The sequence below is a fragment of the Danaus plexippus genome, chromosome 6 (assembly GCF_018135715.1).
Source record: "Danaus plexippus chromosome 6, MEX_DaPlex, whole genome shotgun sequence".
NCBI lineage: Eukaryota > Metazoa > Arthropoda > Insecta > Lepidoptera > Nymphalidae > Danaus > Danaus plexippus.
The window spans coordinates 6,791,209-6,815,980 of NC_083540.1; the positions used below are offsets into that span (position 1 = coordinate 6,791,209).

Sequence of the window (24,772 nt, forward strand, 5' to 3'; positions counted from 1 at the left end):
TACAATTATACAACACCAAACAAAAAAAATATTAATATTCCATTTAAATTATTCTTAAAATATTTATTACTAAAAACTATTCAACACTACAAATATTATATTTAGTTGCTTTTACTTTCTGTTTCAGCTCTTATGGGAGAAGACACAATTCCTAATAGTTTACAGTCAGCTTCTAAAAGTGTAAGATCTGTACTGGAACCAAGAAATCTTGATGATAATTCTAAATCCTTTATTTGTAATCTAACTCGTGCCCCCCTCACATATTCCTCGCCCCTAGTAGCAGGTCTTGTGCACACACAATGGAATTTCCAACCAAAATCAATGTACAAATCATCTTCAACTGTGTGAAAGATTTTTCCTATAACAATTTTATTGACGGGATCTCCAAGCTGAAAATAAATAACGAAATGTTTTATACGAATGATAGTAAAAATATATGTTCTCCAATTGTATGTATAAACTTACGTCAATAAGTTTTGAATTTCTGAGGAGTGATGCAAATGTTTGATTTTCCACGGGTTCCTGCTGCAGTATTTGGGCTTGTTTGTCAAAGGCCTTAGCAAATCCTCCTTTTGGACTGGAATCTATATTTTCAGTAGGATTGTTAGTCAAAGAAATAGAGCAACGACTGAAATTCCTTGGTTTTACAACACTATAACGAATTAAGCCTCTGTACACATTTGAAATCATGATTGAAGAGTTTTATTTTGACGCTGTCCTTTAGTTTATTTATATTCAATATACCAAATTAAAAATATTTATTTCTTTACAAATATCTCTTGGATAACCTTAAATATCTAACCAATTAGAAATGACAAATGACACTTTAAATATCAGATTTTCAGTTGTCTTTTTTCAATATTAAATAAGAGTGAAGAGTATCTACTCAAATTCTGTATTTTGTATTATGTAAACAAAATAAATTAATAATTACTAAAATTTAAATATCATAGTACTACTACGATTTTCATAACTTATACTATTCTAGTATATATGTTATTGTTAAAATATTATAAATTCTAGATTTTTAAGAGTTTTTTATATAGTTTATAAAAAGATAAGAATGCTGATAATTTATATATTTAAATAATCATATAAAATCAATGTTTGCTTAGAATAGAATTTGTTGTAAACAATTTGCATATGGGGTTGTCAACTGTCAAATAATCAACACGCATCACAGACGTCACAGCACACCACTGGTTCTAATAATGGAAAAGAATTAGGCAATCGGAGCCTAAAACACAACAATGACTGAGGACCGAGATGTTAAAGATTCGCAAACGGATACAGGCAATAAAACGTTCATAAATAAGAGTAAGGACAAAAAAGCTAAACCACATCGACCGCTGACAAAAGTGATTTGACATTCCTATTGTATTATTTTCATAAAATTTATTTATGGTAACTGATGTTACACATTACAGTTTATTTATGTTCTTTCAGATCATCCTCCGTCGGCTGCCACCAACGATGACAGAAGAAGCTTTTCTAGAACAAGTCTCTCCTATTCCTGAACACGATCATTTTTATTTCGCCAAACCCGACAACTCTCTTGGAAACAATGTGTATTCAAGAGCCTATATAAATTTTGTGAATGTCGACGATATTTACCTATTTAGAGATAAGTTTGATGGATACGTATTTCTTGACGAAAAAGGTACTGATTATATATATGTGGTAAACTTTCTAACCATAATTTGCAACAAAATACCCTCATTCATTTTGTTAACAGGTGTTGAATATGTAGGCATTGTGGAATATGCGCCTTTTCAAAGGATCCCTAAGAAGAAAAAGAAGAAGGATCCAAAGTGTGGTACTATAGAAAGTGACCCAATCTATCAGGAGTTTGTGGAGAATTTGAGTAAAGAACAAGAGACTGATAATCAGCCTAAATTGGAATACTCCTACCCTGTGAATGATAGTAAGTTTAACAGTGTTAAATTTTGTCAAATTAGAATAATATTAATAAATTTTTAGTTCTTATTTGTATATAGAAGACAAGAAAGAGGATAACACAATATAAGTGATTTAATTTTTTGTATATATTATTTCTATTTTTAAGAAAATGCTTATGCTCATTATTGTGTTGAGCTTTAAAGTGACCTTTTATTGTGTCAAGTAAATTTTTTTATATTAATAAAAAGTTGTATGTGTGATGGCTTAGGCTATAAATGTATCTTATAAATTGATATTCTAAAAACGAGAGAGTATTCAATTAATATATTAACATTGTGTAATAATAAAAACACGTATATTTCAGATAACGATAAAAAGAATCAATCAACACCCTTACTGGAGTATCTTGCTGCTCGGAAGCAAGATAAGAGAGGACGTGATGAAAGACGTAGGAGAGAAAATGACAAACGTAAAATGAGAATTGAGAGAAAGACGAAAGATTCAACCATAAAGGTAAATATGTCACATTTAATTTCAATTAAATTATGTGTAATGTTTTCAAAATGCAATCAATCATTTTGAACTAATGTACATAGAGACAGGAAGATTTATCAGAAGACGATGGTTGTGATTACGATTATTATGACAATAGACAGAACTGTTGGTACGGGGAACAAAGAATATACCATAAAAGTAAAATTAAACATAATTATAATAATGATATTAAAACTCAAGGATCAGATGAAACTATCAACACTGATTCCGACTGGGACAGCCACTTCCCCGCTTTGATGAAAACTCATAACACATTCACTATAACATGTAACTTAACAAGCGATAAACGTTACCAATGTGAAGCTAATAAGAAAAGCGCTGGCGACACATATTATAAGGTCCTATTTGAATTGAGATATAGGAGTATAGTACTTGTAGCTTTTAATTAATTATATTTCTGGGGTAGTTAATTTATATATTAGATATTCATTATTTCATATAGACTGTAGAAAAAGTTTTTAATATATATCAGTCAGTTAATGAAGGTTTTTTCCAGGAAGAAGACTTTGTCGAGAATGACATAAGGAAAATCAAATCCAGAGAATGGGATAAAGAGAAAGCTGATACAAAAGAAGATCAAGTTAAGTCTGATAAAGATGTGTTCGAATACAAAACCTATAGGGAACAGCGTAAAGCCGCCTCCACCAGCGTTATTGACAAGAAGAAGAAATTGGATGTAGACAAAAAAGATTACAGCAAAGATGACGAACAGTTAGATGGTTACGATAAATATAAAAAAGAAAAGCGCACAGAGAAAGTTAAAGAGTCACCGCGAGAGACGAAAAGCAAGAAATACAGTGACACCAGAAAGGAGAGATTGAAGCAGGCGGAGATGGGAAAGACGGAGAAACAAACAGCAATCAATAAGATCATATCGTCAGAAGGGAAAAGTAAATCACTCAATCATGACGACATCAAACCTTTCACTCAGCTACCTCAAGTGAAAACTGATGATCTGACCAAGATCATAGAAGATATGGATCGAAAAATTAAATTAGACGAAGCTGACTCTAAAACTTTTGATAAGAACGACAAAGTAGAGCCGGAACCACAGGATGCGGAGGATGTTGCTATAACGAGACGCAACAGTCTAGATTCAGGGGACATTTCAAGGAAGGACGAGTCTACACTGATGAGACAGAAGTCTCTAGACGATAGAAGCAAATCTACAGACAGAGAGGGATCAGAAGAGAAAGAGAAAAGTGAGAGTGGAGATAGACGCACCGAGAGAAGAATAAGGAATAAGGTAGGAAATGTAATATCTTTGAATAAGTGAGCTAATAAATATAGAATCTTTAAGGTCAGCAAATAGTTCAAGGAATTGCATCCAATGACTGGAAAATATTTATTTGGATTAATTGCTTTTATACAAAAAAAAAATTTAAAATCACTCTTCAAATGACATCTATATATGATACATTAAAGTGTTTATTTGTTTGTAGGACCGTCCGAGTCTTGTTATATATCAGCCGGGTATGGGAAAGTTCAGTAAACAGCGGCTCGCTAAAGAAAAGGACGTTCCATCAACAAAAACAGTCTGCGATGAAAAGAGGGACACTTGAAACGATGATACACTCCAACAAAGTACGGACAACATTCAACTGATCAACCATGAAGCTGATGAAATGTCTTCGGGCTTGTAGAAGAGGGAACTTGTGTCACTGACGGAAAGGACTCGTTCCCAAAATATATATACATATATATTTTTTTATAATTTACTCACAAACAAATGCGGACAGGACTTTTTTTGTATCCAATATTAAAATCATTGTAAAGCATCAAATGCTCTTTTAGCTTGTGACCGTTTAGTTTCAGTTTGTCTTATTTCATTTAAATATAATTTGTTTTAAATGGGTCCGTTTATTTTATTTTGTTTGGTCTTATTTATAAAATGTGTTTGGATAATTTTTATTAACGAGTCTCTTAGAATTAATATATTAAAAATACTAAACGATTTGTTACAGGAGAAATTTATTTTTTATACTTTTAATAGTCATTTACCACAGTTGTTACTTTTTACAAATTATATATTTTTTTAAAGTATACCTATGAATGTTTTTTAGAAATTTTAAAACCAATATAATGATTGCATTGTAATTCATACATCTATACATATTATAAAATAAACTACCCCGCCGCGTCTGTCTGTCTGTCTGTTCGCAATAAACAGAAAAACTACTGCAACAATTGTCAAGCAGTTTTCATTACTCGATAGCGTGATTCTAGAGAAAGGTTTTAATATATAATTTGTTAAGGTTTTGTATTGATTTGCGTGTACATTAGCGTTAGTTGTTGAAGATGTCGGGAAAAAATGAGCCGTCTGTCAGCTTTTAACGAAAACGCTGCCAAAACCCTTTGAGATATAACAAAACAATGTATGGTGGAATTGTGTATTTTATATAGGTCTACAGAAAAGTCAGTGATGGCATATGTCTATCTCTTAAGGATAACATACTATATCCATTTTACAACTTTTAAAAATTGGCATTCCTAAAACGTTTATTGGAAAGCTACTTACATAGTTACGGTATTAAGTCTTATCAAAATAAATTACTTCGTTTTCAAGCCTACATCAGTATCTGTAAATTACTTTTTAAATCATTTAAATCGGGCGTACCATTTCAAAGTTATCATAATATAAGTTTAATAATTCTCAAAATTAAATAAGTTATTTTATATTTTTTGTAAAGAGCCCGTACGAAGCAGGGGCTGATACTTAGTTTAAAATAAAAATATTAAGTCATATTATGCACCTCGAACGGCATAAATTGATTGTGAACCAAGTTATCTATGACCTCAGGTTCAAGACACAAAGACCATAGACAATTCTCTATTTATTGAAATTAAGTTATTAGAATGAAGCGATATATATGAAGGCAAACTGGATTTGGTACGAGGCATATAAATAAGTTGCAATCGATAAAAAATAAAACATAGTATCCAAAGAGATTTAATTTGAATAATATTAGTTTTGTATCACAGTGCAATAGCTAGTTGATCTTTTTAAAGACATAATTATAATTGGTGGTGTTATTTTGCGCTGATAAGTAAAAAAAAAAACAAATCTAATCACACATTAACTTTGGCAACATTGCTTATAAAATATATTATTGTGTATACATATATTGTCAAAGATTATAAATAGCACATTGTGTCTTTAACATACCTTTTAAAGGCCCACAAAATTTTTAGATATTCATTTCTTATGTAATGACTACTTTACTTAAAAATAACTGTAACTTGAAAATATAAAATAACGGAAGTCATTGATTCGTAAATCGTAATATACTTTTTTTTTCGGGAAATTTTACTATTGTATTTATCTTACAAAATATAAGTTATTTATTTAAATTAAAGTAACCCCTAATCAGCCTTTTAAAGCCCCTTAATAAAAGTATCAGTATTGATTGTTTCTAAATTTAGTTAATTTTAATATTTTTTTCTACTTACTGTCTTCGTGAAAGTTATTTTTAATATGGCAACTTTTTTATGCATTACATACATTGGTCAATGACTATAGGTCTACGTTAAACATATTTTGCTCGTACATAATATTGTAGCTTTGGTTAAATACGATATTTTGTTGTTGTTTGTTGTGTTCTTGCATTCACACATTTATACATCTTTACTTCAATTCAAAAACTTTAGTATGACAAAGTTTCTCGAAATTAAGATGATACTTAAAAAACTACATTAATAATCTGGCCAGGAAAATCTATTGCTTAATCATGTAGACTAGTAAAATGTGATTAATATATTATTATGAAATATATACGTAATTTTTTTTTCACAACAACAGTCATAAATATGGTACGCTACAATTATATTCAATTACATTAAAATGACTTAAAAACAATTATAAAAATAATGTTTACTTAAAACTACATGCAATAAAAGTAAAATGGTGGCTGTGATAAAAGTTCTCATGAACTAAGCGACATCATTGAGAAGCACTTCAGTTGCTGTAGAATTTTCAGTCGGCGGTACTTTTTTTACTTCTTTGGTTGTTTTTTTTGTCTGTGCAACATTATGACGGTGCATAATGTACAAGAGGAGAACAAAGCCCACGAGGAAGCCGGCAAGACCGCCCCCTATCGTCAGCCAAGTTTTTCGCGATGTCTGTATACTTTGAATCTGTAGACACGTTAGTTATATGACATTATTATTTACCATTATGTGCAATTAAGAACCATCAAAGCGATGACAAATATCATCAACACAATCTACAGCCCCTTGCATTTCTAAAGATAATGGACATTGTAGATGTTTATCCTGACACTTCATTGTAAAACAGATCAGTACGAGTATTTTTTAAACTTACCTCAGTGTAAGCCATCCTGCAGTTATGATAGCTAATGTTTAAGCTCTCCGGTAACTCCATTTTTCGACAGTTTTCGTATTCTAGAAAAAAAATATATATATATTTCAAAGAAATTTTTATGTTACTTGGTATATGAAAAAAAGTGTAAAATTTTACCTCTAGAATTAAGTCTCGTGTAATCACCCAACTGGAAGTAAACTCTCTTTTCTTGGAACCACATTATTGTTAGCTTCATGTCGCAAACTTTTATTTTGTCCAAAGACTCCGTTACGTCTACCTTTGCTAGCTTGCACATAGAGCTGAATGGACTTGGATCGAACGAAATCAGAGGATTATGGGAAATATTGTATAGAAGCAGCTGGGGAAGGACTCCAAAATCTGGCAAAGTTTTAATTTTGCAATCTGACAGATCCAGCAGCTCCAACGGTGCCTTGATAGGTTTAGTTATTTCCATTCCGTTTAAGCTCAAATGCAACAGTGGATTTCCATTAAGATATAACTTTCTTAATGAAGGCAATTGGAATATTGAATCTGATAATTCCAATATTACATTTTTAGATAGATCGAGAGTTTGTAGATATGTTAAATACGTGAATGCGTCTTTATCTATCGAATAGATTTGGTTCTCAGCCAGGTACAAGTATTTTATACTTGTGTATGACGACAAAGTGTCCGCGTGTAATTCCTGCAACTTATTGTCGCTGAAATCTAGAATCTGGAAACCAAAAAAACGTGTTAATTTATCCCTTTTTTCAAGGTTTTGAAAACCAAAAGAGGCATTTTTTGTGGTTTATATAGGCGTCAAATAACTACTTAGGTGAGTTGGTGCAAATATTTTACTGAAATTTATGTTTATACAGGGTTTTTTTAAATAATGTGTACGACGATGATGATATCAATAATAGATGAGGATGCACTTACAATGTTTACAAGGTTTAGTATAAATTAGTAAACATTTATAGTTCAGTAACATTATTAAAACTCTCTTCCTCAAGGTCAAATAACAGTAGTTTTTAACAGATTATTAGAATTTATTACTTCTATTTTCTATTATATTTATTATCTATATTATAAAATTATAATAGTTACATAATAAATAATTTATTGATATGTAATAAAAAAACAAAATAAATACTCAGATCAATGAACTAAAACATATCTCGATTGTAACTAAGCTATGAAAATTTAATTATTTTCTTATCAAAATTTTAAAACAATGCCAGTTTGCTTAATCTAAATTGTTATTAAAAATTATGTGGACGATAAAAACTGATAAGATAACTTCAAGATTAGTTGACTTTGTTGAAGCTAATGAAGCTGAACACCGCGAGAGTGATGCTTTTTAAATATTAGTTATAACACATAATCATTGTTATATTATTTAAATAGGAAACTTGATTTTTTTTACTATTATATTCAATACAGTATTATCATGAAATGTATAAACTACATAATAAAGATACAGAAAGAAGTAAAGTATATTTCGTGTGCAAGCAAGAGTGAAATAAACACTCATGGTAATGACATTAAAACTACGATAACGGTCAAAAGTTAATACCTAATTTAAAAATTTGGAACCTAATAATCACTCAAACTACCTCAATTCCTCCTCTTAGGCTTGGTATCTTTGAGAGTCGTAGCCCTGCACAGTGGGCGCCATACATTTCGTAAGCGTATTCATAGGTACATCGCGTCGGTAGTGACGCCAAAGCTTCGATATCCGTCATTTCTTTGCCATTGTTGCTTTTAGTGAAAAGCAACACCAGAACTACGTAATAGTTGAACCTGAAATAAAATATAACGTCATTAAAACGGAAATAGCATTAAAGTACTTGTAAATAGCGTTTAACATTGAGTGTAGGGTACATAGCTAATGATATCTAATCTGTGGTTAGAATTGACATGAGTCGATAGGTAATTTAAAATATAGGTACATAGCCAGCTAGTTAATTCTAAATATTATTTGTTGTTTTGTTCTGAATATAAATTAAAAATTTTTTCAGCTCAAACTGCACAACAGAATTTAAGATTTGTGAACATTATATTGAAAAAGTAAATTGCATTATATTGTAATAGAAACTCACAATCATATGTACGTAATGTATGTACGTATGTTTTTTATTAATAGGTACGTAAGTCATGAAAAAACATAGGTACTTAAGGAAAATGCATTATTTGTATTTGCATGATATAGCAGACTCACAGAGGAGGCCAGCCAACGATAACCTCTTCAAAGAAAATAAATAAACATTGTCGTTGAAAACTATCGCTGTAGATAAAGTATTGAATTGAACCCATGCAAAGTTCATACAATCCAGATAAACTCGTTCGTTTCAATTAAGTATAATATTTTTACATCATACTTATATCAGTTTTAAGAGTAAATATCACAATTCAATTTAAATGCTAGATGTGTGAATAGCGTTTAAACTTTATTACAATTAAACAATGACGGTTAAGATAATTTACACAAAGGACTAAAATTAAAAAGTCTTTGTTTTAATACGCTATAATTTTTATTATTTGTGAAAGCGATCGTAATTTTTCTAACAAATTTTAATGTTGTATTAATAATTGAAATGAAATAAATAAATTAAATATATTATTGTTTTATAAAAATAAATAAGACATTAAAGCTTTACACAAAGACTTTAACAAAAGAGACTTTTATAAACAAAAGTCTCCTTTGTTTATAGTTTTATCGAAATATGAATACACCTACAATATATAGATATACATATGTATATGTGTAGTATAGCATAGCACTGAAAAGTATTAGCACTAAAAAGAGCACTGTGTAAAAAATATGAATATTAATTCATAATCCCGGATTGTCAGACTCTGGATTGACATAAAAGAGTAAACATGGGTAAAGATTTAGTAAATTAATTGAGGAATAAAAAATAAGTCTTTTAAGTAAGATCAAATAGTTTTTTTTATTTCCATTGAACCTTCAAAATTTCATTTTGTACTTTTGTTCTTGTGCTAGGTACATAATAGCAAAAAATACTATCGATCCCCGAAAACCTTTCATAATCATGATAATTTACTATGATTATTGCTATTTTGAAACTACTCGAATAGAAATACGATAAATGCGTGATAACTTGTGATGCATGTCACAGATATCATGATCTAGATTTAAGTGTTTGAACATAGCATAAATAAAATATACAAATAAAGTAATGGATGAACAGCAAAGGTACATTAAGATATATGTCTGGTGGTGTACACTCTATAGTGATCGTTGTTTTTACGACTTGCATTATAGAACGCCCGCGTGTTAGTTTTCTTTGCAATGATTATCTAAATAGGCTAGTCATGGGGATTTACTGGTAATAATGATCATGTGTCTTTGATAAGGTCTACCTACTTAAAGAATCTTATAACATTGTTAATAAATTGACGCATTAACATGCCCTCAATATATGTGAATAGACAAAAGTCAATACAACGTCCACAATTCATGTATAGTACTAATTATTAATAATTTTATTGATTAGCACTTAGATCAATAGGTTTAAATTTTTTTTGGAGCAAAAATCAGAGTGCAAACTTAATTTGTGTGAGCGTTTATTTTTAGCTATGTATCTATAAAATAGTTTTGATCGTAGGTTATATCTATTTTGAAAAAAATACACATATAATTTTTTGAAATTTTATTGAAATTCAACCGGAAGTTGAATAAAACAATTAAAAACTTTTTGATATTAGGAACAGTAGTATCATTGTTTTATTATTAGATCGACAATATAATTTTATATGTCCATAAGGCAATTTTTTCTTTTACAAAAAAAATATATCAGAAAATGTCAATGAAAACCGACTTCCTTGTTTCCGTTGACATAATATCGCAAATGACACGTTCACGATCATATATAAAAATCAGTAAAAATATTTCATTTCCTGAAAATACTACAATTAAGTCGCGCCCGCCGACCGGCACATCTATAATTTACAGCGTCACATGATGACATTGTAAAACAACTTATTCCTAATGTCAGCTCATATAATGAAAATAATTGAGGTTAAATTAATAGTAAATTAGTCAGTCTAAAGTAATGCAATAACAGTGGTGCATGTTATAATGACCGTCAACCTCGCGATACGACAATAGAGAGCTCATCTTCTCGTCTTTCAACATTAGTTCACTGTCAGCCTTTGTTTGCCCTATCTGTTTATGGCAATTCCAGCTAATATCGGTATACTTATTATATATATAAAATAATTTAACTGTTTATATTTGAATAAACACTTAATTTATCATTTTAAAAATATTTTTTCACAGTGTACACTATCCTAATTAAATTCCTTTTACTTGGTTAAAAACTTAGTAAAGACTTCGTTTACATTTCGACACTGTCAGTACTTATTAAATAAAATCCAATGATGTATGTGAAATGTTGGAAGAAATAGTTATTAGGTTGTGAGACCAAAACCTAGGCAAAATAAAGATATCAGAGACTCTTATTAAAAGATAAACAAATGTAAAGAACAATATTCGTGTAATTAAAGTCGCTTTAAAAATTTCTTAACGGAATGCATTTTGTTATCTTTTCAGACCTTGAACTAAATATAGTATAAAAATTGATACTTCATAGAGATATAGTAAAGGGCTATCTTGTAATTTAGTTGGTAAAAGATTAATCCTGAAGGTCGCGACAAACTTCAAACATTTATTGTTTAGGACAAGCCCATTTATGAATTTTTAAATTTTATAACAACTTCGATCATTCATATGTTTGCGTAAACGGAAACTTTTGTACCTAAAAGTAAAGAAATTATTTGACGATATTCTTTATCATTCATATTTTTTCGGAAGATAATATATTATAATTCAACTTTTCTTGTAGTTTATAAAATATAGTGCCTTTGTAGAATCAAACGACGAGTAACTGAGTTTATCATCTTAGCACGTTGCGAAGTCGCATCCATTTAAGATCCCTAATTGGTAGAGGTCAAACTCATTCCTTTAATTACTTCTGATGACCATCAAATTGCACCGTTCGCTGAAAGGCTCCGTGGACTATGGGTGGCATAAAATCTATTCTACTCAGTTACATGTACCCGAAATTGATGCTTCAATTGTTAGTCAAAGAAATTACGAATACTGAATACAATTTTTTTGTTATATTTACATAACTATAAACGAAGCAGGTTTTAGAGCAATTCTTTGTATACGATAACGAATATAAACTCTTGGTTTGTATGATATTCTGTAAGAATTGTTGGTCTCTACTCTCTAGTGATACGCCGAACGGAAACTGTACATTGTGTGGGACACTCCTGCACGTCATGCGTAGCGTCCCCAATTGTCTGATTGATCTTTATGATGTGCCCACGCCCCAGTCGATGTTAATCGAGAGAAGAATTGATTTATCAATGCCTATAGTCTGTAGATATAGGAAATTCGTTTGCTCAGACTTTAAAGTATATAAACGTGTTCAAATTGAATATAGGTAGCGCAATGTAGTTCAAAAGATATTAGGTATAATTCTAAAATTCATACATTGATTGATTGAGTTTTTTGAAATCGGAAGTTCTGGTCCAGAATTTAACCAAGAATTTGATAAGTTACTATCAGTAGCGACTGTATTACGTCTCAAATTTAGATATAAATTGTCACCAACCAAAGTAAAGTTGGTCCTGCTAAAAGTTGTTGTACCTTTTTTTCAGAAATAACTTATCTAACTAACTAACTTAAAATTTAATAAGCTATCAACTAGAAGTACTCCATAAGACTGAATCATTAGTATTTCTTTGAAAGAATCAAATTTTTATCGTGACGCATTATTACGATAATATTTCGTAAATAGGCCCGTTGGAAAACACGATTTTAAATAAGGAAAATTTTACAGAATCAGTCTGTTAAATAACACGGATATTTCATCCTAGTTAAAATTTACATTTTTTTTTAAATTGAAATTGAAAAGGTACGATGCTAAAGATGATAGAAGATTTTGTTTTTTTTCATTTATTGAGATTATTTTTGTGAAACTGCACATACTTTATGGATAGCGAGTAAGAAATATTTACATCATTAAGTAGTAATTAATAGATACTTTAATGATTTCTTTATTAAAAATCTTAATTAATAAACGTTTAACGAGAAGATTAGAGAGAAAAGCAAAGGACTTTAATATGATAAATTATTATCTGTCATAATAATTTTTTTCTTACTTAGCAGAGGTGGCATTCAACAATGCTTTAGTGGGCATTAGTGGGGTTTAGTTGCATAAAACTTAATTTCTCTTATTAGAAATTTGTTAATACATTCCATATAAAACAAAAATAAAGTTGTAAGATTTTGAATATACTGCTAAGTTATATTTCATTAACATTTATATAAGTTAATGAGAATAACAAACATTATCGATACTTTTTATAGATAAAAAATGAACAATAAATGTTATAGGTGTTGTCTGTGGATATTAATATCGTTTTCTGATCATATAATTGGAATTAAAATATTTTAATACGTACTTGAACATTTTGAACATACGTCGATTAATCCGTAATCATCGAATATCAAACTCCGAGATCAACATCACCAATGAAACAAAATATATAACAGACACTTTGAAATCTCTGAATTCACGTAGCACTGCACTCGTCACCCGCAATCACCGACGAGAACTCATTCGATTGAATCAATTACTCAAACCAACAGCGCTTCTTCAGCGGAGATGTTTTTCACATTGAGGATCAAATGATACTGTCGCACTAATCTGTTATCTCACGTCCTTCTACAGTACCCTGTATCTCCAAGTAGCCAAGAGACAATGCGTCAACAATCGTAACAACCGAATATCTAGAGTAATTGGCGTCCTATCTAAATGCTCCGATTGGCCGACTGATTATGTTTATTCTTGAAGTGTGTGCAAGATAAGTAAATTACTGTCTTTGTTTCGACTTTAATTTTTGACATGAATGTGTATTTTATTGTAACGTAACGTGTCTATTAGGTAGCCATTATCTATTGTAATGAAGCATTCCTTATTTACAATCTTCGAAGGAGACAAGTTTATTGAAATGTTAACATCATTAGTTACCATTAGGAATGATGTCGTTAAATTATTTACATTCGTTAATATTCTGTTTTCCGTTTATTAAATAGGTAACTATTATTTTTTATTTTGCGTACACACTGGTACCAACACAATCATAATAGTTTTAATAGTATTGAATATCGATTCTTTAAACAATTTTAAAATAAATGCGAAACTATGAAACTTTTGTGATAGTCACTTTCAAAGAATTAGCATTAATACTAGTTCTATAAAAATGTTTTAAAACTAATCTTTTTAATGGCTATTCGATATTTTTTTCTACTAACTATACAAATCTTCCTGTGGTAGATTTGGAATATTTGATATTACATCTCCTCTACAAGAAAGAGAGATCTTCTAAATACACAAATAAATGTTTAAAAAACTTGTCTGTGTATTTTTCTTGTGTTTCAGTTTATCATGTTTCTCAATGAAATACTGAATATATTCTTAAGAAATTATAACTTCGGAATCTCATTAAATAGGTTAGTTTTTTTATTTGTAAACAAATCTAGGCTTAAGAGTTAAGACTATCGTCTTATAATATTTTCATTTGAAGGGCTAAATTCGTACTACAATTATATTATGATTGTATAATTTGAATAAATTTTATGGATTCTTTTGAAAATTATTAAAAGTCCAAACGTGCACTAACTCAGCCGAACTCACGCCTACCCTCTATAGTCTATCCTGTTAAATAAGGTAGTGAAGTTTCTTCGAATATCGCGTTCGTGCTGTATCCTAACAATATGCTTACCCCAAGTTTTTATGCGACTTCCAACAAGGTTGCGTTAAACATTCAACGGTCCTTGATAAGAAAAGACAGAGCGAGAGAGGCGTGGTGCTCGACGAAAGCGAGCAATCAATTGTGACTTGTAAGTAATGTTAATAAAGTTTGTCTTAAAGAAACAATAAAAATTCCTTAAAAATCTATTTCTACCCCTTCCTGTTTTCATTCCAACATTACGAAGTTACACTTCTTCGGCGCGGAGGTACTCCCCGCACAATAATTTTTTACATATTTTTCAATAACGTAGTTTATAGTATAAGAAACGAGTAAAGTTTGGGATATAGTGTGACAATGTAAACTTGTGTTGAGCATACGGAGCAGAAGAGCTAATTTTATTTAATAGTACATTCATTTACTGTACATTACTCCGCTCAAATCCTCGAAGAACCGAACAACTGCAGATATGGTATTTATTCTGGGACCGCTAATAACTGTGGGCTGGGAAGTTTTACTCTTCTCATTAAAATTCCGATTTATAGCAGATTTTACTTCAAAGTAGTTCATAAATTTCACCGAGGATGCAATTTTCAAAAAAAATAAATAAATAAAAAAACTTTAAAAATATCAGATCTCAAAAAAATACGTACTTACCTATAATAATCATTTTTTTTAATGAATATGCCGTAGGAATTAACAGATTCTTTTTTTTTCACGATATTCGAAATTTTTTTATAGAAATAAATATATACCAATTTAAAAAAATATATAGGGAATTTTAATACTAACGTAATTAGGATTTAAATTTAGATTTAGACTTTAATTAGAAGATTTACAGGAAAAGCTATAATTTTATAAAATTCTAGTTAGGTACTACGAGAAACTGAAAATCATTAACTGTACTTTCCTTCAACGAGCATTGATTAAAAATCCTAATTTTATTAATTGAAAAATAACTTTTTATAAATAACAGAATTTTTCTGTAATTTGTGATTGAGAAAAATGAATGAGGTATTTTTTTTTACGATACGTAAAATTAATTTTTTGTTACTTGTTAGGAACGTCGCTGAAACCAAATATTTCAAAATCAATATTTTTATTTAAAAAAACATACATTTTTCTTTTGATTAAACTTCCGTCTCAATAGAGGTATTGTACCAAGTTCAAACGTTATGAGAGACGTCTTTGCAATAATAAGATTCAATAAAACTATTGAATTACGAACATTATTATTACACATCCTAATAAAATACTTATCCAAAATAACAGTAACATGTCCCTAAAGGGTATCTAAATAATTCATCTCGCTGTGGCTAGATGGCGCTATTATACTTTTTTAAAAACATTCTTAGGAATAATTTTATTTCGCTTAAATGGCAAGAAGAACATAATAATTAGAAATTTATTTAATAAGATGGCCTACAGGTGAGAATATTTTATCTTCTCAGGTCTACGCTCACATACGGTATTTTAGAAGTGGTATTATGTTCTCAGCATTGCATTTAAAAGTTAAAATGTAAAATTTTATTACTTTTGTTAAAATTTTATAAAATGTCGATTAAGCAACAAATTATCAGATTTGAATAATTTAAGGCAGTGTTGACCAATCCAAAATAGGAAGCAATTTATCTTCTTGCTTCTTAGACTTCAAAATATTGAATTCCACATTATACGCATTCTATTCATTGAACACTGATCGTATTTCTCAATACACATCAAATTAATCGATATTAAATTTTTATGTAATTTCTTTTTCGTAAAAATATTAAAAAAGGCATCTTTGTATGTCAAATTATAAATAAAATTAAGTAAGTTTAAACACATTTCTTACTCTGTGTCATAACTTATAAATATAAACTAGACATTCTTACTCTACGATTTGTTATTGTGTATACATTATCTGTAAAGTAGGTTTTATTTATAGTAGAAATAAGATTTTGTTTCGGTGCAAGTTGCAATTTGCTTATATTTTTATGTTTGACTCTTATTTTTAATTTTTATAAACTTTAACAGAAAATGAAGATATTATTTTTATTTCCGTACTTGCAAGTGTACTTAAAATTATTAATGACATAACGTATGACATATATGACATGACATATGACAACTGACAGTTTTGACGAAGCGTTTGCGGCTTTTTGCCCCTGTAATAATAATATTTTGGTGTACAAACAATATAATTAGACTTTTGATGTTAGAAATAAAGTTTTTATAAATGAAGATGAATGCAACAAGTTTATATGTTTCAACTTGTCGTCTAATTATTTTAGCCGACGCAGCGGATAAAAGTTCGTGGACAGATTTGTTTCGTTTGGTTCCTTATTTAAGACAATCGCTATCTTGCACTGTTTGTGGGAACTTATTAAAAGAACCTTATACTCCGACGAGTTCTGGGTGCCAACACCATGTTTGTAAAAGTTGTAAAGGTGGTAGAAAAAAGTTAAAACCTTCATGCAATTGGTGTAAAGATTACGAAAACTATACAGAAAATTTACAACTTCGTATTCTTCTTCAGTGTTATAAGAAATTATGTGAATATTTTATGGGCACAGATACGTATAAAACTTTACTAGAACAAGACGAAATAGCTGCTGGAGTAAATGGCGGCACTGTAGCTAGTTCCGGTTTAATAGATTTGATACAAGAAGGTGCTGGGTTTAACGATGATTATAAAAGCACAGCAGGTCTATCGAAATCGGCATATAGTATATTACCTTGTGTCTATACAAATTCAACATCAACACAAACCCAAGCTGCCTCAACCTCAAGTAGTTCTGACAGCAGATCAACAAGTAAAGATTCTCCAAATTCCAGGAGTATGTCAAATGGGTCCCCACTTTACTCTGTCATGTATGCAGGTTCAGGTAACAAAATCACAATCAAAAGGAAAGCTGTTGATGAAACAGATTCCTCACAGGCAGAAAGCAGTCCAAGAGAAAGCAAAGTATAGACAATTAGATATTTTTATAAGGTATTACGTTCCTTTCATATTTGTTATATAAATTATTGGTATGATTTCAGTCAAATCAACTAGGTTTCAAGAAACCTTCAAATAGGTCTCGTACCTCCACCAGCAGTAAAAGAAAAGGATGCAGATGCGGAAATGCAACTGCAACTCCCGGAAAGTTAACATGTTGTGGACAAAGATGTCCATGTTATGTCGAAAGTAAACCTTGTACAGAGTGCAAATGTAAAGGTTGTAGGAATCCTCATAGACCTGATGGGATGAAGGTATTCCTTCTATAATTATCACATGTTTAAAAAGTAAATTTTACCATCTAAATTTATTTCCCTTCCCGTTAAAAGGATTTTCAAAATTCCTATGATATACTTTTTTATCTGAGTCCTATTGACTTAGATGTCTATTAAATATTATTGATTGTCTGATGTTTAAAATATATTTAATTTTAAAACCTATACAGGTATTTAATTTTAGAACCTACCAAGTAATAGAAAAAGAATACCATATACAAAACCAACTATAAAAAAAATATTCATGGTCCAAACATTTTTTAAAGGTGCGGCCACACATACCTCAACTGGAGACAGTGCAGTTGACGATCAATTCAAATCCGGACACATCTCCTTCCTGTTCAGGATCTATGGATAGCTTAGATCCTGACACACTGACCATGGATTCTATGGACGACTCCCTAACTTACACCACAGAACTGAAAACCTCTAATATTAAGGGTAATTACATATAAATGTCAATTAAAAATAAACAAAAGCAAATTATACATTACATTTGCTAAGTTAATTCTTTGTTTTATTCATGAAATGTTAAACATTAGATTTGCAATGAAACTAACATTAGTTTCATTTAAATGAACACTCACAAAAGTCTTAAATCTTATTACATTTGTAATTTTTTGTTGCTAACCAAAATTTTTAACATTTTATTTTTCACTCCTTTGATATAATAATAGAATTGTGAATAAAAAAGTAACATATAATATATTGTTATTCCAGTGTACACAAGTCAATTACAGGAAGTATCACCTTCCTTGCCAGCTTCTATAATGATGGACGAAGAGATGATGGGTTCACCAGAAGATGATCTGAGTTCTCCTCATGATTACACACAGTGTTCCCCTCAAGAGTGTTCAGCGTCACCTGGCCAAGATAGTGATATTGAAGTGGATGTATGACAACAACTTTCCTTGAAAAGTGACTAGCTTTGTATGTGGAAAGTGATTGGAATGCAAAGTACTGTGAAGTCATAAGTAAAGACTGGCATTACAAAGTGGACTTTTATAAAATTTCCTCATAAGTGACCGTTGCAGTGACATTAGATCTTGCATTTAAGGCTCATTGGAGTGTCTAGTCGCTATGGACTTATTGAATATGTTAAATTTTTGTATTGTTCTTCAGCTTGTTATCGGAATATAGTGAATTAGAAGCTGAGACGGAAATATGTTGAGACAGAGAAGGACTATTTGATATACAGTGGGATTGGTACAATTGTTGAATAATATAATCAAGGAATACTTATGATTGATGTTAGGCATACATAAATAGGGCCCATTGTGAGATACCTCAAGTAATGTATATGTACACTTATTGTATATTGTCAATCAAGGTGGTAAATTTTATTCTTGTACAAGATGAACAAGTTTTACGATTGTTTAAAAATTTTAACTATAAAATAATGCTAATATTATAACGATATAACTTTTTTAATGGATAACGAAATGCCAATGTGTATTTTATTTTCTAGCTGATAAGTATTGAAAATACCAATGCCGAATAATATTTAAAGATGTCTTGTAAGATCTTGTATAGACTCTGCATTATTTTAAGATTTTCTAGTTGTTATTACACAAACGTTCTATATTTATTTTGGTATTTATTGTTAATCAGCGCATTGATTTTTTCGTACTACGGAAAGGTATAGTTTGATAAAAAAAAAAAAATTGAGACCCAATTTGTAAGTCACTACAGTTGTGATGTTAAAATGAAACAATTCTTAATTTATTATATTGCTTGAGAATTTATTTAATACATCCATTCAATGGCTGACGATCTGTTTATAATAATTTATGGTTTATCTGAACATTAAATAATCTCAAAGGCCTGGCCAAAGATAATTATATGACAGTTGTTTGAAAATGTTCGGTACAGATTAAAAAAAAGGTCTTATATTCTTGAATTGGTTGACTGCAATATAGTTTTTGTGTGTAAATGTTATTTGTAAGTGTATCTGTGATAATGCTATCACCGATAATAATACGAAACCATTTTGTATCCAGCTAAAGTTTTTTGGTAAATAAAAAGCACTTGAGTACAAATGAAATTGTGTAGGTTTTTACTTTTTGATGTGAAAACTAATTGTATAAGTATTAATGATCGATTAATGCAATTATTGTCTTAGGAATGAAATAAAATCAATTATTTTTGTTATTTTTTTTTTCGTTTCGCTTTTGTTTTATTCAGGAAGTTACATTATAAAAAAAAATTGACATGAATATAATCTCAATGCTCCTGGTAGTCCCGTTTATCTCCTCCTCAAGTATCTGATGAGATCCAAACCCTATCGAACTCTCTCTTCAAAGCCTCAATAACTATAGGTTCAGATGTAATAATCGTCGTGTCTCTGTTAGAATTGACTCTAGCAACTTCGTAATCTAGCGAACCTATGACCGCAATGGCCTCCTGTTCCGGCGACGCATCTATTAATAAATATTCATGCTCCATTTTCAGTTTGGATTTAATAACTTTGACTTCGATATCCGATTTCAGAAAACAATCATAGTTACCATGTTCATTGTGTACGACTATCCGAATTTTGACTTTGTTCTTTTTTTGAACGTTAATGAGGCATTTCGATATAGTGTCGCTTGTAAGGCTCGGTACACAGACGTCGATCGTGAAGCTCGCCTGGATTATGACGTAGTAAATGCAGAATAGATTATTTAATCCCAGCTGTTTCTTCTTCTCTTCATACTCCGATCCGTAAAACAACACCTCGTTAATAGTTTCACTCTGTGGGACGCTCACTAATTCGGTTAACTTGATAATCTTTTCAGTGACGCCGCTTAATATTGAACCACTACCAAATATTAATGTACGGAATAATGACGGTCCAAACATTTTATTTTAATGAATTAGTTATAATTGAGAAAAAAACAGCAAAGTGCAAACTATCATTTCACAATCCACTCAAACTTTAGATGCTAACACGTTACAGGACGTTGTGCGTCTACCCTCAAATTTATATATTTTTCTTACAAATCGATTCTGAGACTAATTATTGCCTGATATGAGAAGAGTTGTGGCTTAAATTCATAAATGAAAGCGTAATCAAATCAATTGATAATTTGAATTATTTTCATATCACTTAATCATTTCATTACAAATTAAATGTATTGAATAATTACGTATAGGTTTCTATGTTAAAATATTGTCATTTATATATATTCTTTCACCTGTCGCGCCATATTGATTGGATGAGGATTTAAAAAAAAATATCGACGGGCGTCAAACTTCAAGTTCTATACTAGTTCCAAGAATTCTGTTGTTTTCTTCGTAACCAGAATTTGATTCTGTTCATGTTTGTTGCATTGTTTGCCGCTGATGTCGTAGTTTATAAATGACTGTTGTGATAAAATTAACTATGTGGTAGGTAACTGTTTTTTTTAGACTTAATTGAAGCTGTTAGCCCTCTTAGCGTTGATAGCGTCACCGTCACAGTTCTTAACAGCGGATATAATTACATAGCAACTTTAAATATCTTGTATAAAAAAAACTGTCCAAATCAGTGCAGGATTTGTGACGTGTACCTAAAAACAGACACATCTTCACACTTTTAAATTTATAATAAGTAATATGTAATAAAATCGATATTTCTTTATTCTATTTGCCAATTATATTGCTGTCTGTCTTAAAACACCGGAAAAACAATTTTCTCATTTGCAGTCTAGGTTAACATAGAAATCAGAAATGTACTTATCTGCTACTTCGTCGTTAATGTCTAACGCCTGTCGTTCAAATTAACATACAGTTTTTTCTCCAACATCCACAATATACAGAAATGATATTGTTTTAATGTTTCGTAATTTTCTTAGTTATTTATTCATATAACTAACCTAACGAAACTGCCCAAGGAGTTATGTCAAAATAATAAAGAGTAAAAACTATCACTTGACACTTCAATCATACCTTCGCCGTTTTTGATTATATTTTGACAGTAAGTTTTTAATGATTTTTATAACTATATAACAATTTCAATTTTAATTATCTGAACCAAATATTCTTCATCTAAACTTAGTAGACAATGTTAATAGCGTAATGACAGAAGCTCGAAAAGTAAATTTGGCCAAAGAGAGTTTTCAAAGGCCGCCAATTAATTCCGTTAAATCCTCCGAAGGTGGCGGAAAACATCAAATTAAACATAAAAATAAAATACCAAAAGCCTTACGATATGATTTAGAAAATGCTCTAGTTGGGGTAAGTCCTGATGATGTATGCCGCAATTTAAATGACTTGTTAGTTCCAGAAACAGCGAAGGCTTTATCTAGTAGGCAATCTTAAATTTTACTCAACGTGTTTGTTAAAAGAAATGATAAAATCACAATTTCTTGTACGTCAAGGTTTCTCTACAGAACGACGAGGAGCTATTATAATAAATAGTATTTTTAAATTACATTTCACTAGATACACACATTCAGTTTTAAGAAATGTGTAATTAGTAAAATTTAATCTACCTACTTATTACACCTAAACATACTTTTTATCTGTATCTTTAGTCCTGTATCCTAGCCCCAAGTTTGTTTTCACACTGCATGCAGAGCCTTAATGGTTTGTCATTTATTTATCATTATGCTAAGCATACCAAAATATATGAAATTTAACACGACAACCTATACTTAAGGATCAAGATTCAATTTACATATTTGATGACATTTTCAATTTAATTCCTTCAAACATTGCTTTGGAAATACCGACAGAGGCAAATGCAATATTGAAGGTGGATCTATTTCTAGGAGTCCTAAAATTAATTGGATTTCTACTCCTAAAATGTGAAAAATTGTTGACAGCTCTGCGATGTATGGTTTGAAGAAATCAAGCCTTATTTAGAACGCAATAATATAAAGCTGCACGTCCACGGAACGGAGACCGGTGGCGGTGAGCCTGAGACGAACCCAGAGTGTTCCCACCTCGACCCAGGTAGAAATGATGTATGAGTCTCTTGAAGCTCTAACATCACTTTTTTTATATCAAGAACATATGTAGGTATATTATTATATATACATTGTAAGTAAAGCAATATGTTTAATAACAATACGATAAGAACCATGAACGAAACTGTGTTACAGGTATAAACAGCTTTAATTAAGACGATTTTGTACGTGGAATTTATTCAAAATGTAACGTCTATTATTTGTGACAACCACCCAAGTTATATAACATATATAATAGTTTTTTTTAATGTTAAATCATGCAACATGAGCTTGTAGGAATTAGGTTTATAATATATATTATATGTATATACTTTTTTAAGTCTTCAATGGCTACTAACTGAATATTAATTGATAACAGAGAATAGATGGAATAGCATTGTCCGTGAAACAGAGAAGAATTTGGATGCGTTTTTTTTGGCTTAATATTCCAATAGAAGTATTCATTTAATCGTAATGTCACCAGCGACATCAGCTTCGCAGTGCAAACTGTGTCGGTTGTTGTTCAACGCCTCCAATAGCATCGAAAGCGCGGTGTCCCAAGCCGCTTCCACATCTATGGTCTTCCCACAATCGGGAAACTTCAACGGAGGTAAGTAACTTATAGCTATCTTATTTATTTGTATGTGATATTTTTACATTACAATTTGTGTTTATTTACTATAGAGACCATGTCGTAAAAGTAAACAACAAAGAAAAAGGTCAGCCAGAGTGAGACAAATAGCTGCTTCACCATCGCCACCCAGACCGTTAGTGCCACGTCTTTGCCGAACTTACAGTATACCTCGAAACCACAATCTGACAGAGTATTTAGTACCAAGTAACAGGGAAGTGTCACAGAAGCCATTACAACGGAGTAGATTACGGGTAAAAAAACCATCCCAAATTAATAATACGCATGTCAAGAAACACCATCACTTATTTGGTACCTAAAGTAATTTTTTCATCTTCTATAACATAAAAAAATTTTGTAGTACCCATTGCGAACACTAAGACAATTTAGAGACGCATCAACTCAAACAGACAGAAAAGTAGGGGATTGCAAGAAAGAAAAATCTCAATCGCCTTTAATAAAAAAATATGAAGTTAAAGTTGATTTGCCGGATACCGTTAACAAAAAGACCACATCTCTGTCGCCCAATTTCGGCAAATGTCAAGCTACGACATCGTTTTTTTCTTCGAAAATTAAAAACGAAGAGCAAGCCCTATTTAAAGATGTAAGTGCTTAAAGGAAAATTAAAAATCGACTATAGTAGAAAAAAAAAACTATTTTTTATATAATCCATTGTCAATAATGACGGTCTATATGTTGAATCCATTGTTTTCCATATGTTTATGACAAATGGAAAAGATTTAAATTAGTACAAACATAGAAAAAGCGTAAAAGTTTCAATTACATCAATTTCTCCATTTCTAAGGCTTAAAGTTGTCACACACAAAATGGCATGTAAAACAATATAAGTCCAATTAAAATTTTTTCATACGAAGGTAATTAAGATAGATGATTTTTTTAAATCAGCATCTATAGCATTCGCCTTGCTCATTATAGCTGTGGAAATGTAAAGATTCAAGCGTTGTAAAAAGATAACTGACAAAACCAATTCAATCAATTAATAGTTTAATTTATCGAACGTTAAATTTCCAGGATTTAATTGATGTAATAAAAGAGAAACACGATAAGAGACTGCACATACTGTACAGGAATACAGGTCAAGAAGAATACCCATCGGTCATGAATCTATTTTCACCTAAAACAAACAACATCATACTGAAGCCTAAAAGACCTTGTAAGGCACCTCATTGGAGATAAATAACACGTACTTTTATGATGTCTAAGGATGCAGTCAATAGTTTTATAATTATTATACTTATACTGAATATTCTTTTATTCAGAATAGATGTATTGTTGTATCCTTATGATTTTTCTACTTTGTAATGTTTAGGTTATTTCATATTAAAAGTGTAAAAAAATAATAGAACCTTTTTGTTCATATTGTCATTCTTGTTACTAATGAGGTGACTCTATGTGGGTATGTAGGCA

At 30.4% G+C, this 24,772-nt stretch overlaps 6 protein-coding genes across 7 annotated transcripts; 3 read left to right on the forward strand and 3 right to left on the reverse strand.

The window, feature by feature from the left end:
* Positions 1-42: 42 nt before the first annotated feature.
* LOC116778976 (small ribosomal subunit protein bS1m) lies at positions 43-817 on the reverse strand. Its single transcript, XM_032673093.2, has 2 exons — positions 466-817; positions 43-389 (listed from the first exon to the last, which is right to left on the reverse strand). The coding sequence occupies exons 1-2, from the start codon at positions 688-690 to the stop codon at positions 102-104; spliced, it is 513 nt and encodes a 170-aa protein (XP_032528984.2). The 5' UTR covers positions 691-817; the 3' UTR covers positions 43-101.
* A 334-nt stretch (positions 818-1,151) lies between these two features.
* Positions 1,152-4,309, forward strand: LOC116778972 (regulator of nonsense transcripts 3B). 2 transcript variants are annotated; one of them, XM_032673089.2, is made up of 6 exons: positions 1,152-1,358; positions 1,447-1,660; positions 1,736-1,924; positions 2,264-2,412; positions 2,951-3,700; positions 3,897-4,309. In XM_032673089.2, the coding sequence occupies exons 1-6, from the start codon at positions 1,251-1,253 to the stop codon at positions 4,014-4,016; spliced, it is 1,530 nt and encodes a 509-aa protein (XP_032528980.2). In that variant the 5' UTR covers positions 1,152-1,250; the 3' UTR covers positions 4,017-4,309. The 2 variants fall into 2 exon arrangements, with proteins under 2 accessions (XP_032528980.2, XP_061385958.1); XM_061529974.1 differs by having other exon boundaries at positions 1,178-1,317.
* Positions 4,310-5,388: 1,079 nt separating this feature from the next.
* Positions 5,389-13,614, reverse strand: LOC116778925 (tsukushi). Its single transcript, XM_032673022.2, has 5 exons — positions 13,259-13,614; positions 8,374-8,560; positions 6,932-7,490; positions 6,776-6,855; positions 5,389-6,588 (listed from the first exon to the last, which is right to left on the reverse strand). Exons 1-5 carry the CDS (start codon positions 13,273-13,275, stop codon positions 6,385-6,387), a joined length of 1,047 nt encoding a protein of 348 aa, XP_032528913.1. The 5' UTR covers positions 13,276-13,614; the 3' UTR covers positions 5,389-6,384.
* Positions 13,615-16,670: 3,056 nt separating this feature from the next.
* LOC116779140 (E3 ubiquitin-protein ligase MSL2) lies at positions 16,671-19,954 on the forward strand. The gene is made up of 4 exons (XM_032673320.2): positions 16,671-17,495; positions 17,573-17,782; positions 18,070-18,244; positions 18,524-19,954. Exons 1-4 carry the CDS (start codon positions 16,767-16,769, stop codon positions 18,700-18,702), a joined length of 1,293 nt encoding a protein of 430 aa, XP_032529211.2. The 5' UTR covers positions 16,671-16,766; the 3' UTR covers positions 18,703-19,954.
* Positions 19,955-20,038: 84 nt separating this feature from the next.
* LOC116779141 (uncharacterized) lies at positions 20,039-20,970 on the reverse strand. Its single transcript, XM_061529881.1, has 2 exons — positions 20,311-20,970; positions 20,039-20,223 (listed from the first exon to the last, which is right to left on the reverse strand). Exons 1-2 carry the CDS (start codon positions 20,642-20,644, stop codon positions 20,060-20,062), a joined length of 498 nt encoding a protein of 165 aa, XP_061385865.1. The 5' UTR covers positions 20,645-20,970; the 3' UTR covers positions 20,039-20,059.
* A 776-nt stretch (positions 20,971-21,746) lies between these two features.
* On the forward strand, positions 21,747-24,727 carry LOC133320874 (uncharacterized). Its single transcript, XM_061529880.1, has 6 exons — positions 21,747-22,000; positions 22,591-22,731; positions 23,198-23,323; positions 23,398-23,598; positions 23,706-23,948; positions 24,377-24,727. Exons 1-6 carry the CDS (start codon positions 21,842-21,844, stop codon positions 24,539-24,541), a joined length of 1,035 nt encoding a protein of 344 aa, XP_061385864.1. The 5' UTR covers positions 21,747-21,841; the 3' UTR covers positions 24,542-24,727.
* The last annotated feature ends 45 nt before the right edge of the window (positions 24,728-24,772 follow it).

Coding starts and splice junctions, on each gene's coding strand:
- LOC116778976 (XM_032673093.2), bottom strand. CDS start 690: ATGATTTCAAATGTGTACAGAGGCTTAATTCGTTATAGTGTTGTAAAA. Junction 390..465: donor GAAATTCAAAACTTATTGAC/GTAAGTTTATAC, acceptor ATTTATTTTCAG/CTTGGAGATCCCGTCAATAA.
- LOC116778972 (XM_032673089.2), top strand. CDS start 1,251: ATGACTGAGGACCGAGATGTTAAAGATTCGCAAACGGATACAGGCAAT. Junction 1,359..1,446: donor CACATCGACCGCTGACAAAA/GTGATTTGACAT, acceptor ATGTTCTTTCAG/ATCATCCTCCGTCGGCTGCC. Junction 2,413..2,950: donor CGAAAGATTCAACCATAAAG/GTAAATATGTCA, acceptor GGTTTTTTCCAG/GAAGAAGACTTTGTCGAGAA.
- LOC116778925 (XM_032673022.2), bottom strand. Junction 7,491..8,373: donor GCCTAAGAGGAGGAATTGAG/GTAGTTTGAGTG, acceptor TTTGGTTTCCAG/ATTCTAGATTTCAGCGACAA. Junction 6,589..6,775: donor GCAGGATGGCTTACACTGAG/GTAAGTTTAAAA, acceptor ACGTGTCTACAG/ATTCAAAGTATACAGACATC.
- LOC116779140 (XM_032673320.2), top strand. CDS start 16,767: ATGAAGATGAATGCAACAAGTTTATATGTTTCAACTTGTCGTCTAATT. Junction 17,496..17,572: donor GCAGTCCAAGAGAAAGCAAA/GTATAGACAATT, acceptor GTATGATTTCAG/TCAAATCAACTAGGTTTCAA. Junction 17,783..18,069: donor ATAGACCTGATGGGATGAAG/GTATTCCTTCTA, acceptor CATTTTTTAAAG/GTGCGGCCACACATACCTCA.
- LOC116779141 (XM_061529881.1), bottom strand. CDS start 20,644: ATGTTTGGACCGTCATTATTCCGTACATTAATATTTGGTAGTGGTTCA. Junction 20,224..20,310: donor AGTCGTACACAATGAACATG/GTAACTATGATT, acceptor ATTTATTAATAG/ATGCGTCGCCGGAACAGGAG.
- LOC133320874 (XM_061529880.1), top strand. CDS start 21,842: ATGACAGAAGCTCGAAAAGTAAATTTGGCCAAAGAGAGTTTTCAAAGG. Junction 23,324..23,397: donor ATCGGGAAACTTCAACGGAG/GTAAGTAACTTA, acceptor TATTTACTATAG/AGACCATGTCGTAAAAGTAA. Junction 23,949..24,376: donor AGCAAGCCCTATTTAAAGAT/GTAAGTGCTTAA, acceptor TTAAATTTCCAG/GATTTAATTGATGTAATAAA.